The sequence below is a fragment of the Orcinus orca genome, chromosome 13 (genome assembly GCF_937001465.1).
Source record: "Orcinus orca chromosome 13, mOrcOrc1.1, whole genome shotgun sequence".
Lineage (NCBI taxonomy): Eukaryota > Metazoa > Chordata > Mammalia > Artiodactyla > Delphinidae > Orcinus > Orcinus orca.
In genome coordinates, this window is record NC_064571.1 from 1,919,860 (window position 1) to 1,935,660 (window position 15,801).

The 15,801-nt window shown below is 55.5% G+C and overlaps 1 protein-coding gene across 16 annotated transcripts in view; it reads left to right on the forward strand.

Annotated features, from left to right (window-relative positions):
- UXS1 (UDP-glucuronate decarboxylase 1) overlaps positions 1-14,607 on the forward strand; it is a 74,589-nt gene extending 59,982 nt beyond the window's left edge. For 10 of the 16 annotated variants that reach the window (XM_033401670.2, XM_033401668.2, XM_033401669.2 and 7 more), the window contains 6 exons: positions 4,353-4,589; positions 4,999-5,042; positions 8,492-8,552; positions 10,675-10,732; positions 12,820-12,923; positions 13,791-14,607. In XM_033401670.2, the coding sequence (XP_033257561.1) occupies positions 4,353-4,589; positions 4,999-5,042; positions 8,492-8,552; positions 10,675-10,732; positions 12,820-12,923; positions 13,791-13,922 (636 nt within the window). In that variant the 3' untranslated portion in view covers positions 13,923-14,607. Of the gene's footprint in view, positions 1-4,352; positions 4,590-4,998; positions 5,043-7,808; positions 8,553-10,674; positions 10,733-12,819; positions 12,926-13,790 lie in introns of those variants that run through there. The other 6 variants (XM_004277722.2, XM_004277721.2, XR_004475615.2 and 3 more) reach the window with 5 other exon arrangements.
- Positions 14,608-15,801: the final 1,194 nt, after the last annotated feature.

The window sequence follows — 15,801 nt, forward strand, 5'->3', positions numbered from 1 at the left end:
GATCACAGCTCCCTCCACACCTGGGGAATGTCAGCGTTGGCATTTCTGCTCACACAGGTCTGGGAGAGGCACGCATAGATGGTGCTCCCCATAATGTATCCTCTAGGAGCCCTGTGTGCGGCTGGCCGGCTGTGGCCGTCGGGAGGGCGTCGCCTGCTGCAGAATGCCTCTGCTGCGGGGGCCGTCTGCCTGGGCTTCCCACCAGGGACCCCAGCAGATGATGTCACCTGTGTGCAAAAGTCACCTGGTGGTTAGGGTGACAGTGGGCTTCTCTCGGGGGACAGTGCACAGACTGCTCCCTGTCACAGTGTCACGTCCGAGGGTTGCTTTCGGATACAGGCTCAGCACCTTTTGAGAAGCTCGGGTCTAGGCCAGCAGCACTGTGTAACCTGTGGGTTCTGCTCAGCACACCTGCCCCACGAATCCCGTCTGCCCAGGTGAGCAGTGCCGTCGGGCATCTGGAAATGCACCGTGGAAGGCCTGCCCCTGTGGCCTTCGAGGCAGGTGTGGGTCCTGCTCTCCCCACAGTCCCTCATGCACTCCTGCTGGCTGGCCCTTAGGTCCAGGAGTGACCGTGCCTCTGGCCCTGTGGCTGGCGGCGTCCTCTCTGGTTCTGGTGGCTGCAAGGCCAGTGGGCTGATGCAGGACAGCAGGGCTGGGCGCCTGGGCCTGGGTGGAGGTCCCTGTGGTCTCGCCTGGTTCTGAGTGGCCTTGAAGAAGGCCCAGCGTGAGCTTCAAAGCTCGCATGCCTTGTTATTCATGTTACACGTGCTGTGCTCCCTTCCAGGGAGAGCTGTGGTCCGAGACTGTGACCGCGGCTGGGTCTACACAGTGTACCTGTGCTTGCTGTCCCTCGTTTGTCCGAGCCGTGCTGAGGGGAGGGAGCCATGGGCATCTTCTCTCTCTGTCCACAGGGCAGACACCACACAGTTGAGGGGTGTCGGGATTCTCGTACTGCAGGTTGCTTTGCCAGGATAGAAAATAAGAAAACACAGATAAGCAAGAAGGAAAAAATATTACCACCCACGGTCCCATTCAGAGATAAACGGAAGGGAAAAATAGAGCAGTTCTTTCACTTGGGATTTTATATTAGCTGCGGCAGGGGTGAGTCAGAGCCCCTCCTGCCACGCTGGGCTGGCCCCTGTGGGCACAGCCCGGTCTGGGGCAGATCAGACCATCTTTGGAGTTCAAACAGCAAAGCAACTGATGTTCAGTATTCCAGCTCTCCTGCTTCAAAACTTTGGGTGTTAGTTTTTGCTATCTGGAGGCAAATGAAGAAATAATGGCCAGTAAAATGATGAACCAGGTGGAATAGAACGCCTTTGGTGTATTTTTAATTTAATTTTTTTTAATACATAAAGGCATGTCCCCTCTTAAGTATAAATCATCATTTTATTGAAAAGACCGTAGATGGTATGTGGATATATCTTTCTCTGAATAAATCTAATATATAAGGATAGAGAATATAAACAAGATAAATCCAGGGATGAAGACACATTTTATAAAAGATTTTAAAGGATTCTCTTCTGGGTTTGTTGTAGTGAATTAAATATCCTAAAATGTATTCAAAATAGAATTTGATTTCCCAGGAAAATCTATCGCAGGTACATTGCAGGGCACGTTTCTTACATAAAGAGGGGCTCCCTGGACTCTTCTTCCAGGGGGTGGATTGAGCTGGCAGTCGGGATCAAAGGGCATCGCATCTTTCAGGAACACTTTGAACTTGTCAGAGAAGAAGTTACATTGGGCTGGTCCGTGCCCTTGGACGTGGTGGTTTCGTAAACGTGCAGACTTGTCCAGAAGGCTGCGGGCGGTGCTTGTGCGCTTCGGAGCTCACGGCCCCGCCTGCGTCTGAGCCTCCCCCACGGGGCTGGGTCTGCGAACCAGGCCGCCGTTCCTAAAAACACAGACCGCAGAGCAGAAAGACAGGAAACTCAGAAACCGTCTAGTCCAGGGCCTTGAGGGTGTGGTTTTGTTTTATTTTCTGGCATCAGAATGCTTAAAATTAAATGCCTGGGATGCGTATTATACCTTAGTTAACAAAGTGTTCAGCAACCGGCTGAAGGACGTCAAATGTCCAGTGAGCGGGGTTCACCCCAAGGGGCTGATCAAGCCCATGGCCTGGAACCCCCAGTGCAGGCCTGTTTCTGGTGCCCCCTCCCCGCTGGCCGTGCGCTGAGCCTGGGCGTGGCCTGGGCCTAGTGACCACTCTGGTCTGAATGTTAAGGGTCTGGCGGGACCGTTGAGGGCAGTTACCAGGCAGGCATCCCCCGTCCCCAAACCTGTGTGGCCTCCCTCTGCCGCCACCCAGCGTGAACGGACACTTCCCGCACCTTCGGGCATCTTACTCAGCAGCTGAGCTCTGCCTGTTGTAATGGCCTCGGTCTCATCCCCAGGCGGGGAGCGGACCCCACGAAGGTATGTTTATGAGAGGCCGGGGGGAATCGTGTGGTTCAGCCTTCGGGGCTGCGTGGCCCCCTTTCTTTAGGGATGGCATGTCCTTCTCCTGGGGGCCTGCCGTCTCTGGGGGCTTCCCGCCCTGTGTGTCCTGCTCCCTGCAGGCGAACGTGTCCTGGGCGCCTCCCTCAGGGCAGGCCTGGCACAGCGGAGAGGGTGTGAACGAGTTTGAGAGCTGGGGCACCTGGGAAGCACGCGTCAGCGCACCTGATAGTCGGGAGGAGCTGCCCGTCCCCTGAGGCCCCGGACCCAGGCGGACAGGTCACACAGCCAGGTCCCTCTGTGCTGCAGTTCACGTGTGCAGAGCCCAGCGTTCCTGGGGGCGGGGGAGGGAGCAAAGCACAGCCCCCCAAGCGCCCTGCCGGCACGTGGCCTGACCGCTGTGAATGCGCTGAGCTTTTCCTCTCTTGGAATAAAGCCACCTTCACCCACTTTGGATTTTCTCATCTTGACAAGTAAATGCAGGCGGACACTTGGGAGCTGTTTTCTAGTGAGAGCTGTTTTCTAGTGAGAGCAGCATCTCTGCTCGTCCCTGCCCCACCCCCCGTCGCTGAAATGCTCCCTGGTCAGTTCAGTAGAGAGCAGGGTTGGTTTATGCCTGGACCTGGAATTACAGCTCACATCGTAGGCCTAGGAGTCTGAATGCCCTTGGGAAGGCTTGATGGTGCATTGCTGGGGCTTGGCAGAAATGTGGCAGCTCCGGTTTCTGAAAGCTAACTGCGCTGGGTCCACACCTGCCAGCCACTGCACGCTGGCACACGTGGAGGCCTAGATGAGGCCGCTGGGGGCGGAGGCGGCTGGCAGCTCCAGCCACTGGGAGGCCTGCTGGGGCCCTAGGGATGCCGCAGCCCATGGCCGTCCACTCGCCGTACTTACAGTGGAGAAATTCTGTGCTAAATCAGCCCCATCAGCTACGGGTCCCTCAGGTTCCCAGCCTGCCCCGGCTCTGGTACGTAGAGTCAGGAAAGAACTGTACCGACTAGCAGGACCCCGGCAGCAGCTAAGCAGTCATCACCGGGCCTGTGCTGAGGCTGACTTGTACGTGAGCCCCGCCCGCTCCCGCTCTCCCGGTGAGGAGAGACCGACGGCACGGCCTGGCCACTGAGCCCTGGGGCTCACAGCCCACCCCACCAGCCCTCTGACACCCGGAGATGCGCGTCTGTTGCCTGATGGGTGATGGATTGCTGTAAGAGTCCGCTGATTCAGAGTGTGATGGAAACATTTAACTTTTTATCACTGACAAAGCAGTCTGTGAAATTGATAATTAAGCAAGATAGTTTGCAGAAGGCTTTCGGGGTTTAATAAAATATACTTTCCTTGACTACATGTTTGAAAATATGCTTTCCCCAATTACAAAAGTAAGAGATGTTTATTGTAATAACAATAGAAACATTAAAAGTACAAGAGGGCAAGTCTGGGAAGGTCTGGAACGCCCGTTTTTGTGAACAGTGTACGTTGGCGTCTTCCCGGGCTGTTTAGCTGTACGTAGCCTGTGTCAGGTGCCAGACTGCCTTTGGTTTTTCACTGAACGGGTGAGTTTTCCAGCAGAACAGACTGGGGAATGTAGTAGGTACAGTGTAGCCTTTTCGGAACCCTCACCTGCCCCTCCTTTCCCAGGACAAAGTGCTCTCTTGTTTTTCTTCAAATCAGCTATTAAACATTCAGTAACATTTACATCTCTGTTGAGTGATAAATTTATACAAAATATTATGTGAAAGAGATGCATAGCACGGTCCTAGTTAAGAAAGTAGAATTTATTTACTGGGGGAAAATGTACACCCATCATTAACCCCTTGCACTGTTTAACTGTCTCTCAGGTTTCTGCAGCACGTTTCATGCTGTGGGCCTCAAGGTGGTGGGAATCGGGGCTCACGTGAGTTTGGTGTAACTTGCAGCCTCCAGATTTGATTACAGAGAACAGAGCATCTCATCAGGACGGAAAAGCACCTGTGTCTGGAAGGAAGAGCAGAGGTACCTGTGGGGCGCCGGGCTCACCCTCTTCTGTGTTGCAGGAAGGCGTGGAGGTGCGCGTGGCCAGGATCTTCAACACTTTCGGACCCCGAATGCACATGAACGACGGCCGGGTGGTCAGCAACTTCATCCTGCAGGCGCTGCAGGGGGAGCCGCTCACGGTGGGTGGCGGGTGGGCGTGGTGGGGGGGCTGCCCTGAAGTCAGAAGTCCCCGCTGCCCTTGGAGGGAGGGAGGGAGGGGGCGGTGCGTGGAGGGAACACACGGGAGCCGTGACCCTGCACGGGGCCCAGGTCACCCTGCTCCCTGAGCTGCAGACACTCTGGTGCCTCGGGCTCAGGGCCTGCCTGCAGAGGCCTCTCCCGCCGTGCTCTTGGCCTATGACTGTGCCCGGGGGCGTCTCTGTCCACAGGGCGCCTCAGGGTGCCCCTGGGTGAGGCCCCGGGCCTGGTGGAGGGCCTGGCGCAGCTGGACCCTGGGGTTGTCAGGGCTGAGGTCAGGCTACGCCCCTGGTGGTTGAAGGCTCCCGTGCAGTCCGCGGTTCCGGGACCCTCCGTGTGGTCTCCCCGCAGGTGTACGGATCCGGGTCGCAGACAAGGGCCTTCCAGTACGTCAGGTAAGACCCCCAGGCGGGCGAGGGCCGTCCAGTCCCATCTGGGTCACTTGTTCGTTTTGCTGTTTTCATTCCGGTGAAGCAGCTGGGTTGACGGTTAGTTCTGCTCATCCCGTGGGCGCCCCCCTATCCCGGTTCTCTGCCAATAGAGGTCGGATGTGCTGGTCTCCTGCTGCCACCTAGTGTCTTGTCGGCCAAGCTGCCGGCCCCGAGGGTCACCCAGGGCCTCCAGTTCAGGCCAGTGAGGTGACGGCCTCAGGCTTGCAGCACACCTGCAGATGCCGAAATCAGACCCTTTAGATGTGCCTTCTGGGGTGGACAAGGTTGTCATCATTAAGAAGGTCAGGTGGCCTAATGCTGACAAATTTTGTGCCCGAACTTAATGTAGATAAAGGTATTTTAAGATCTTGGTTGAACGGTCTCACAGGGTCACATTCACTGATTTCTTGGTAGCCCTCCTCAGTCTAGTCTGTCGTCGGCCAGTTCGGTTGGTGGCAAGTTTTAAAGTGCGGTTTGGTTCTGAGAGAAGAGTTATTATATGAGCAGTTACATCTACCAAAATACGTCCCACGTGGCACAGTGGTGAATTCTGCATAGGTCTGTGGTGTCCTGAATCATTGGAAAATCTAGTTGTGTGTTTTGGGACTGTATATTTGCACTTTTCAGTACAAATACCCTGGAGTGCCTGTCCATCAGAAAATGCTGTCCCTGGGGCCTGCGGCCACCCCAGGGATGCTGTCGGGCGAAGTGGTGGCAGGTCTTGGGGGGCTCCCACCCCACCTCGGCCCGAGCAACACACCAATTTTTTCCTGGTTTAAAAGAAAAAAAAAAAATTAAACACAACCACTGTAGATTTTTTTTTTCCTGCAAGTGTTTGTGGATTTTCACATTTAGCCCAAAAGAAAGCTGAGTAAGTGTCTTAAAATGAACAGTGGTTTTTCTCTCCCCATCGGTTAGTATCTTGCCCAGCAGGGCAAAAGCCTGGGACCGTCACGTCACTGGCCCACTTTGTTGCCCAAATAGTCTAAGAAGGGATTCAGCCAGGAGCTAGCCGGCCTGTTCTCATGTCAGAGCACTTCACTCGGGAGCCGTGCGCTGCAAGGAAGCAATTGCGGCCCATGTCTGTGTGGGGACCGTGCTCCTGGGATCCTGCGCTCGGGTACCATCTTCTCATCGTGACACGTGTCCACCCCGCCTGCCCTCACCCGGCCCCCGTGTGCGCCCTTTCTCGAGGTGTGGGGGGGGTCTTGACGTCTTAGTCGCGTTGAATCTCCTCCAATGGCCTCATCAAGGCCCCCAGCCTCCTCCAGCCTTACCACCTGGTGGAGTATTCCAGAGACCGTGCAGTGAAAGGGGCATCAGTTTCAACCCGTTCTTACTATTTCAAAGGCATCAGATACAGAATTCATTTAAAGTAGCCTCTCAGGTGCTTGCTTTTTGCTGGTGATTAAAATCCTTTAAGCATCGAGTGATGCGCGGGCTGCATTCCATCCCCGACAGGACGTGCCTCGCTGGCCGGCCTGCACGGTCCACGCGCCCCGTCACCCACCCAGATGCCAGGGTGCAGCCTGGAAGGGACCTCAGTGGAGTCACTAGAAGTGGTGTTGGGGGCCCTTCGGGCAAACCCTCTCTCCGTGAGGCCGCGCCGTCTGGTCTCACATCTCGAGGTAGTGGGCTCTGACGTGCTGAGGCTCCCCGACGTCACCAGACTCAGGGAAGGCGCTTTCCCGGCTTTCGCGCTCCATTGTTCGAGGCTTGGCCCAGAGAGTTAACTTGCCAACGCTGGGCTGTTTTAAACAAGCTATTTTGTAGAAGCTGAGGCTCTTTTACTTCACGGTTAAAAATGCACAATGTTCGGATCTGTACTTACTGAACTAAATCACCCATTTCCAAAATCCACGGTTGCCCTGCGGTAGCGTTGCACCGTTTCTGGGTGACCGTTGCGGTCTCTGGGTGGCGTGTGTGCTGACATCCTGGCATAACCGTGCTTGGTGCTCTCGTGGCCAGGTTACGTCCTCACCCCATCACGGAGGCATGCTGTGTTGTCTTAAAAAGTCACTTTGTCAGAATGACACTTTTAAAGAGCTTCAGGTTAAATGGATGTGATCTGTGCACTTTTGGCCTTAAAAGTTGCCAGTTTTTTTGCATGAAAGATGCATGCCCCTCCCCCCCAGGATGATTACATAAGTGTCCGTCACCTTCCAGCTTAATATGGACCCCCCCCATTAAAAATGTTTGTGGATGCTACTGAATGGCACATTTTAACGTCTTTTCCAAATATGCAGAGACGTGTGCTGTCAGAGGATGTGTTGGGATGTGGTCGTTAACGGCTATAGTGATGAAGGGATTTTTGCCAGTTTCTAGAAGCGAGGAATCTTCTCAAGTCAGCGGTTCTTTGCATCTGTGCTTGATCCGTGAGAGCAGAGCGGACTTTAGGCGTGTTCCTATAAAATGCCCATTGGTTGTAAGCAAAAACCCAGAAAATCATTTGTTTGCTAAATAACCCCACCCCCACCCCCAGATTGTTTCTCAGGGAAAAGGAAAGGAAAACCTGAGGTTTTCTTTTGGAAGTTTGGCACAGTAACCTGCTCCTTGCTGGTTATGGTGGAGGAGGGAAGAGGGTTCCAGGCGGCCGCATTTGCATCCCCGGAGCAGAAGGAACCCTCACAGCCTCGTGAGACACAGCTGGTCAAAGTGACTTATGACTTTTAGTAAAACGCTCGCGTAGCAGCCAGGTGTCATTTTTATGAAGTCACTTTTTTTTGACAGAACCACCCTTTAACGCTTCTGAAAATAAGAACCAAACCTTGGTAAGCGGAAAATTTGCCTCTTGACCGTCACCCTCACGGCCCACTCGCTCACCATCCGTCTGCAACACCCAGACGCCCCCGGCCGTCCCATCCGGGTGCGGGGGTTCCTGGGGGGAGGTGAGGGGCCGGAGGTCCAGGGAGCTGGTTTCAACACTCGGCTGTCTGGCTTTCTCTGTGATTTGCCAGTAGGAGACTTACATACTGGAGTTCTTCCATTGCAGGAGACCTTATTTTTAAAAAAACCATCTGCTTTTCCATATGGGCTGACTACCTGGGTTCCCGTTAAACATGGACTTTCCTCAGAAACTTGCATAAACGCCATCTTTTTTGGGGTGTGTGCCTACTTTATTTTCATTTTTTAATTGCCGAAGGACTTCAGAAATATACAAAGTAGGGAACTCAGCCCTATCTCCTGCTCAGCCATCTGCCTCCACCCTCCCACAGGAGGCAGATCCCAGACGCCACATCATCCCCTCTGCAAACACTGGAGCATCCTCTGCGCCCTCTAGGTGCAGGGTTTTATTTTGACGTCCAGTCTCCCGTGGGGGTTTTGGTTTCCTTCCGGGAGGTGGCCGGCTAGTGTCCGATGCTCGGCACCTGCGGGCCTCGGCGGGCACCTGAGCAGCCTCCCCTCTCTTCCAGCGACCTGGTGAACGGCCTCGTGGCACTCATGAACAGCAACGTCAGCAGCCCCGTCAACCTGGTGAGTCCCTCCCTCTGCCCCCTCCCTCCCCAGCAGGCGGCTTCCTGCCTGGCTCATTCGCCGGCAGCACGCTTAGGGCACGTGCCTGTGTGTCGCTTGCCCAACACTAGAGGAAGATCCACGGAATAGAACAAAACGAGTCCACAAAGAAGATCTGGGACACGTGGCTGAGCCACGTGATAAACTAACCCCGCTCCACCCACCGGAAGGGCCAGGTCTAGAAATGCGTGAAGCCTTCAGTGGCTGGAGGTGACGTTCTGGGTGTCCTTTGTCCATCACTGAATGTGCAGTTGGGCTCGATAAGGCTTGCTTTCTGGGGCTGTAGAAGATGGAGTGGCTAAGCCAGTTTCCCTCACTGTCACGTCTGCGAGCGCCCAGACCCCCTTCGTGCCGCTTCCTCCCGCACTTCCTGCAGCGCAGACACTCCCGGGAGGGAGCAGAACCGGCCTGATCTCTGATCCGGCCTCGCTCACTCTTGGCGCTGGAGGAGGTGTTTCTCTGCAGAGCAGTTTGTCCTGTCTTCGGCCGGTTCTCCCTGGCAGAACGTTTTTCCTTCTGTTTAGAGGTAAAACCTCATCCTGTGTGTGCCCGCCCACTGTCCTGCCTTCTCCATGGGCACCCGCCCCCCCCCCCCCCCCCCGCCAGAGCTGGTCTATTCCCCTGTGATGTGACAGCTTCCCCAGGACTTCCCCAGTCTCCTCTCCAGCTCTTCCAGGGATCAGGTTGGGCTAGAGCCCTCGGACCCTTTTGGTCACTGTCTCCTGAATGGTTTCATTCCACCCCGTTTAAAATGCGAGGTGTCCAGTGTAGACTGCCTGTCATTCTCGACGGCCCACTTCTGCCGATGGCAGCTGACCCGAGCCCACCCCCCGCCCCGCTCAGTGGGGGAGCCCCTCCCCTCTCACCACCTCGATCTCCTCGGCCACCTCCCCTCCCTAGCAGGGGCTAAGCTCACAGGTGTGGGCGCACCTCGATCTCCTCGGCCACCTCCCCTCCCTAGGAGGGGCTAAGCTCACAGGTGTGGGCGTGCCTGCTAATTTCTTGAAAGCACTTCACTTGCAAACCGTTCCTTGTACTTTTCTTCATGACCGGCAGTCTGAAGCACGCTCTGGAACGTTCATTTCTCCTGGGTTGGGCGGGAGTTCCTACCAACAGCAAAGGACGGGCCCTGGAGAGGTCACTCCCTGTGGGACCTTTGACCAATTTATGGGTCCCGGCGGCCGCAAGCACCCAGCCAGCGCTGTTTTCATGCATTTTCAAAGGAACGGGCTTAACCAGCAGAAGCCGTGTCTCGTGCATCCTCACTTCATCTTGAGCCTTCACCGCCCTTACCTGTGTCTTCACTTCTCGCCCTTCCAGGTGTGCGTCTTAGTGGGCGCCCCAAGCAGCCACCCCCCGCTTTAGTGCTGCGTTGTTCTCGCCTCTTTGCACAGGGCCGTGCTGGAGTGTCCGACTCCTGTAGAAACCTGTCTTGTGTCAGGGGCGTGCCTGCCGGTAGCCCCGGGGTGCTCATAATTAGGCCTAGGGTCCCTTCCTGCCTCTTTTACCTTTGGTCTCAGACGAAACCAGGAGATTGGGGATGAAGAGTGTGGGGACGTACTGTTGCCAGACTTCATGGTGCGCTCTCACGGGACGAGCACGCTCGGGGAGGGGAGGGGCCGTGGCTGCTGGAAGGTACCATGGCAGGAAGAGGAGGAGGGGCGTTCAGAGGCCCCCCCAAAGTAAGCCCGCCATAGAGCCACATCCTGTCTCTCGCACCGGCTGCCCAGGGCCCCCTTGCGAGCGCGTTTCGCGTCTGTTGGGACTCCGGTCCAGTCTCACGTGTCTTCATCACCGAGGGGGGGAGCATGGCGGCCCCGGGGGCAAGCAAGAGTGTCCTGGGAGAGCTGAGCTCGCAGAACCAGGCTTTCCTGTAGAGCGACACCGAGCCTACAGTACCTTTGCGCCTGGAAACCGTCCCGTGCCTGGGCCAGGGGACGCAGCGCCCTGATGCCGCTCTACAGGCGGGCGTCTGCTGACCCTGCCCCTGCCCCCTGGCGTCGGGGATGGCGCGCATGTGGTGCGGGAGGGCGTGGAGTCGCCGTTGCGTTTACACCTCTAACCAGAGACCTTTCTTCCTTAGGGGAACCCGGAAGAACACACGATCCTGGAATTCGCTCAGCTAATTAAAAACCTCGTTGGTAAGTAGGACAGAGGCCTTCCTACGTGTGACCGGCTGCGCTTACCCTGTCGGTTAATAACGCCTCGCCTGGACGGTGGGTAATTAAGACACGCTAATCGAATTGGATGAAAAGCAGAACTGGATCAGGAGGGCCTCACCGTTTTGGGATTCTAAGTGACGGAAAGATGAAGGGGTGTGGGGAGGGGCCCAGCTTTGTTCACCCTTGTGACAAGGTCTGTGTGGAGCAGAAATGGTACATCTGACCTCTGTGCTCGAGACGTGATTGGGGTCGGCAGTTCTGCCCAGGATTTCAGGGAGCGGGAGAGCGACACTGGGGCTTGTGTGATTCTGGTGGAATCCGGTGGCGAGTTTTAGGTTCCATGTGCAGTTCTGGCCAACCTGGCCACGGGGTGTTGCAGGCAGTGTGGACACTGGGCGTGGCCCCCGAGAGGGCGTGTGCTCTTAAGCCATGAGAAGTCTGCGTTTTCAGCCAGCTGTGGGCTGCCGGTGTCTACGGGCTGTGCCCTTGGTCACAGGGTCAGGTTCCTGGGGCTCGGGTTGGGGGGTGTCTGCTTCCCAGGTTTGATCAAGAAATCAGTGTCCAGACACAACCAGATTGGAGTGGGGTTGGCTGGGCCAGGCGAGCGTGATGTGGGCCTGTCTAGACCCTGCACCTTAGCAGGCTGGATTCTCTGCAGTTGTCCTTCCTGGCACTGTCCAGCCCGGACAGTCGGACAGGACAGGGGATGGTCCTGCTGAGATGAAAACCACAGCATCTTCGTCCCCATCAGGCACTTGTTAGAAAGGCAGAGTCACACACCCTGCCCGTGTCTCCCGGGTCAGAATCCGCGTTTGGCGACTCCTCAGGCGCTCGTGCTCACGTGGAGGTTGGGAAGCTTGGCCGGAGCCTGGGTGGATGGCTGTGTAACACATCGACCCAGACCCCTGGCTTCAGGCGGCAGCTGTTTTATTCGCTCCAGATCCTGTGACCAGGGCTGGGGGCTCCCTCTGCAGGCCTGGCCAGTGGTTACTGTGCTGGCTTCCGTCTGTTGGTCCTAGGAAGCTGGAGCAGCCGGGCTTCTGTCCTTCTGCTTGAGGTTTGTCCAGCAGGGTGGCTCGGGCAGGGTGTAGGTGGCAGGGCCTCGTAAGGTGTCAGCCTGGGCTGGCCGACGGTCACTCCCTGGCACTCTGCCCGTTAGATGGGCTGAAGGGAGCTTGGCTGCAGGTGAGGGGCTCCTGCAGGGCAGCAGGGTCACAGCCCCCCTGGTGGCAGTGGGCACGCGGCTGTGCTGCTGAGGGGGATGGTGTGCGTTGGGCCTGCCCTCTCCTTCCCCTTGGGGTGGTGCAGGCTGGTGTCCTGCCCTTGCCAAGTGCTGTGTGGCCAGCAGCACATTCCCGGGGCGGGGGGGAGGTGACTTGGGACACAGCCCTCCATCTGCACCTGTGTACCTGCGCTGGTGGGCTAGCAGCACATTCCCTGGGGGGGAGGTGACTTTGGATACAGCACTCCATGTGCCTGCGCTGGTGGGCCAGCTGTCCCCGGGGGTGGGGGCTAGGTGACTTGGGACACAGGACTCCATCTGTACCTGTGTACCTGCGCTGGTGGGCCAGCAGCACCGTCCCCGGGGGTAGGAGGGGGCGAGGTGACTTGGGACACAGCCCTCCATCTGCACCTGTGTACCTGCGCGGGTGGGCCAGCAGCACATTCCCCGGGGGGGTGGCGGGGGGGGGGCGAGGTGACTTGGGATACAGCACTCTATCTGCACCTGTGTACCTGGCACTGGTGGGCCAGCTGTCGCTGGGGGGGGTGGGGGTGGCAAGGTGACTTGGAACCCAGCACTCCATCTGCACCTGTATCCCTGTGCGGGTGGGCCAGCAGCACATTCCTTGGGGGGGGGGCGACGTGACTTGGGACACAGCACTCCATCTGCGTACCTGCGCTGGTGGGCCAGCAGCACCGTCCCCGGGGGGAGGGGGTGGTGAAGTGACTTGGGACACAGCCCTCCGTCTGCACCTGTGTACCTGCGCTGGTGGGCCTTGCCTTCGATGTATGTGGAGAGTCGCATCCCAGTGGTTCCTGATTCTCACCTTTTTTCAACAACACAGGCAGCGGGAGTGAAATTCAGTTTCTCTCTGAAGCCCAGGATGACCCCCAGAAAAGAAAACCAGACATCAAGAAAGCAAAGCTGATGCTGGGGTGGGAGCCAGTGGTAAGTGGGGGGTGGTTCCACCCCTGCACTATGTTCCCTGGGGGTACTGCCACGTGGGGTGGCCTGGGGATCTGGGTGGCCCCAGCAGTGTTCTCTCCAGGCCCACATGGTGCTTGTAGCCTGTGTCCCTTGTTCTCTGTTAACAGGGAATGGCTTGGCCCGAGGTAGCCCTGCCTTGCCTCTGTTCACTCAGCCAGGGTGTCATGGCCGTGCAGGGCCAGCCACGATGCCAATGATGTGGGCGAGCTCATCCACCCCAGTTCCTACGCAGGTGGAGCAGGGTGGGAGTGGGAGAGGCTGAAGGGGGTAGGGGCCTCCCCTCCTTTCTGTCTGTCGCCCTTGGAGTCCATCAGGCTAGTTGGTGTGGCCTCGCCAGGCTCGGGCTGCCTGTCTCCCAGGCTGACGGTTCCTACCCCCCCCCACCCCCCCCCCCCCGCCCCGAGGCTGGGCGTGGCTGGTGCATTCCTTTCCTACAGGTCTCAGTCTAGAGGTCATGTCCGCAGAGAGGACATGGGCAGCTGATTCGGTTTCCGTTTCCTGTTTGCTGCAGGGCAGCTCTAAATTATGAGGGTCCCCAGGGGTGAAAGTACAGAGAGTAAGTGTCACCCAGAGAATCAGGCATGTGGATTGGATACGGATGCTTCCACGCATCTTCCTCCTCTGAGAGGAAGGGCGCATGTGGGCATTATATTAAGGGTGCCTTTTGTGACTGATTCAAACTGGAACAGAGTCCCAACCTGCAGGAGGAAGTGTGGGTCTCTGGGGCTGCAGCTCCTTCAAGTGCAGCCTGTCAGGGTGCACAGCACAGGCGCAGACAGCCTCGGGGGACCCGGCCGTGCCCCTCATTCTTGCTCTCTCTTTAAATAGGTCCCGCTGGAGGAAGGGTTAAACAAAGCAATTCACTACTTCCGGAAAGAACTCGAGTACCAGGCGAATAATCAGTACATCCCCAAACCAAAGCCCGCAAGAATAAAAAAAGGACGGACGCGCCATACCTGAAAACCTCGCCTTTCGGGACAGGAGATGCCCTGTTTCACACTTGAGGAGATGTATTTTTCTTTTTTTAAAGAAAGACTTAAACAGGTATCATGAAGAACAAACTGGAATTCATTCTGAAGCTTGCTTTAAGAAATGGATGTGCCTAAAAACTCCCCTAAACTGCAGATTTTGCCTTGCACTTTTTAAATGTCTTTTTATGTAAAATAGCATTGATGCATCTCTGCGTATTTTCAAATTTTTTACCTTGCCGTGAGAGCCTATGTCGTGACTGTCATCGACAGTTTTATTTACTGGTTTCTTTGTGAAGCTGAAAAGGAACATTAAATGGGGTGATTAAATGCCGATTTATTTATAAAGTGGGTACTAATAAACGAGACGTTATACTATGCACAGAGAAGAAAAAGCAGCCCAGCAGTATTGTCAGGTAGGTGGGGGGCGCACCGCATTAATTCTCGGGCAGATAAAATTCTGTTTGAGGGCTTTATGTTTCTTCTAATTCAGGATTTTTCCAAGGTCTAGTTTTTAGTTGCAGATTTGACTTTGAAATGTTTCTGTTGGTTATCACAATGCAGGATATTTGAAATGAATCACTACTGTGTTGTGCTGCACCTGGTGGGGGTGGGAAGTTAACATATTCTTGGTTAACAGTGGTTAAATATGCTATTTTAATAAAATATTGAAACTCTCAGTTTTAAAGGTTGGCTTTCTGCTTTGCATGGTGCATCATCGGATGGCTAAGAAAAACAGAATTGTAAAGAAATTTCTGTTAACTATCCAGGCTGGTGTAATATGTAACTTGATGAGTGGAAACATTTCGGTGCTGCTGGGGCTGAATCTGTGCAAACGGTGTTCACTGCAGTGGGGAGAGATTTTCAGGTCTCACCCAGGGTTAGAATCATTGTGTGTCCTTCCCTGGAAGCACGGAGCAGATGGAGAAAAGGAAGTGTCATTAGTGACCTGTGGAGTAGAAGGTTTAGTGGTAGGGCTTACTGGTAGGGTTTTGGTTTTTTTTTTGTGGTACGCGGGCCTCTCACTGTTGCGGCCTCTCCCGCTGCGGAGCACAGGCTCCGGACGTGCAGGCTCAGCAACCACGGCTCACAGGCCCAGCTGCTCTGCGGCACGTGGGATCCTCCCGGACCGGGGCACGAACCTGTGTCCCCTGCATTGGCAGGCGGACTCTCAACCACTGCGCCACCAGGGAAGCCCACTGGTAGGGTTTTTAAATTGCTTTTATAACAAATGGAAGAACACATAGGAAGTTAAGGCTACACATTTTCGAGTCAGTTGGCTCCATGGGGTAGTGACAAATGCTGCAAGGACACCAAGGGGATGAAAGCATCAAGCAGGGGCGCTGTGCTCGTTTCCATACTAACCAGGGTAAACTAGGCTTGCCTGTCTGTCCTTCCAAATCTCCTAGGGATATCTATTTTTTTAATTGGACATGTTTTTCCAATCAGAATTTCTGGGGTCAGACCAAGGAAGCTGTGGTTTTATTTTATTTGTTGTGCTAAGGTCCTCAAAAGATTCTGGAACTGAAGGTCAATGCTAGAGTGGGCATGGTGTGAGAAGGAGAGGACTCAGGATGCCTTCTTATATTTAGTTGTCATCATTTGGGCCTGAACTAAGTGACACCATTTACTGAGAGGGGGTGAACGGAAACTTGTTTGGGAACCACTAACAGTGACATCCAGGCACTGAGGAAAGAGCGAGGCATGGAGGGAGTTTGGTGGAGCTCAGCTGTGCAGTGCGGGTAGGGGGAGCCCCAGAGCCCCAGGCTCCAGAATTCTCCTACCTCGTTACTTGCTATATCTAGAATATAGGAATATCTAGAGTTCCTCTGAAATTCATTCCTTTGACTTTCTTCCCCACGGTTTTCATA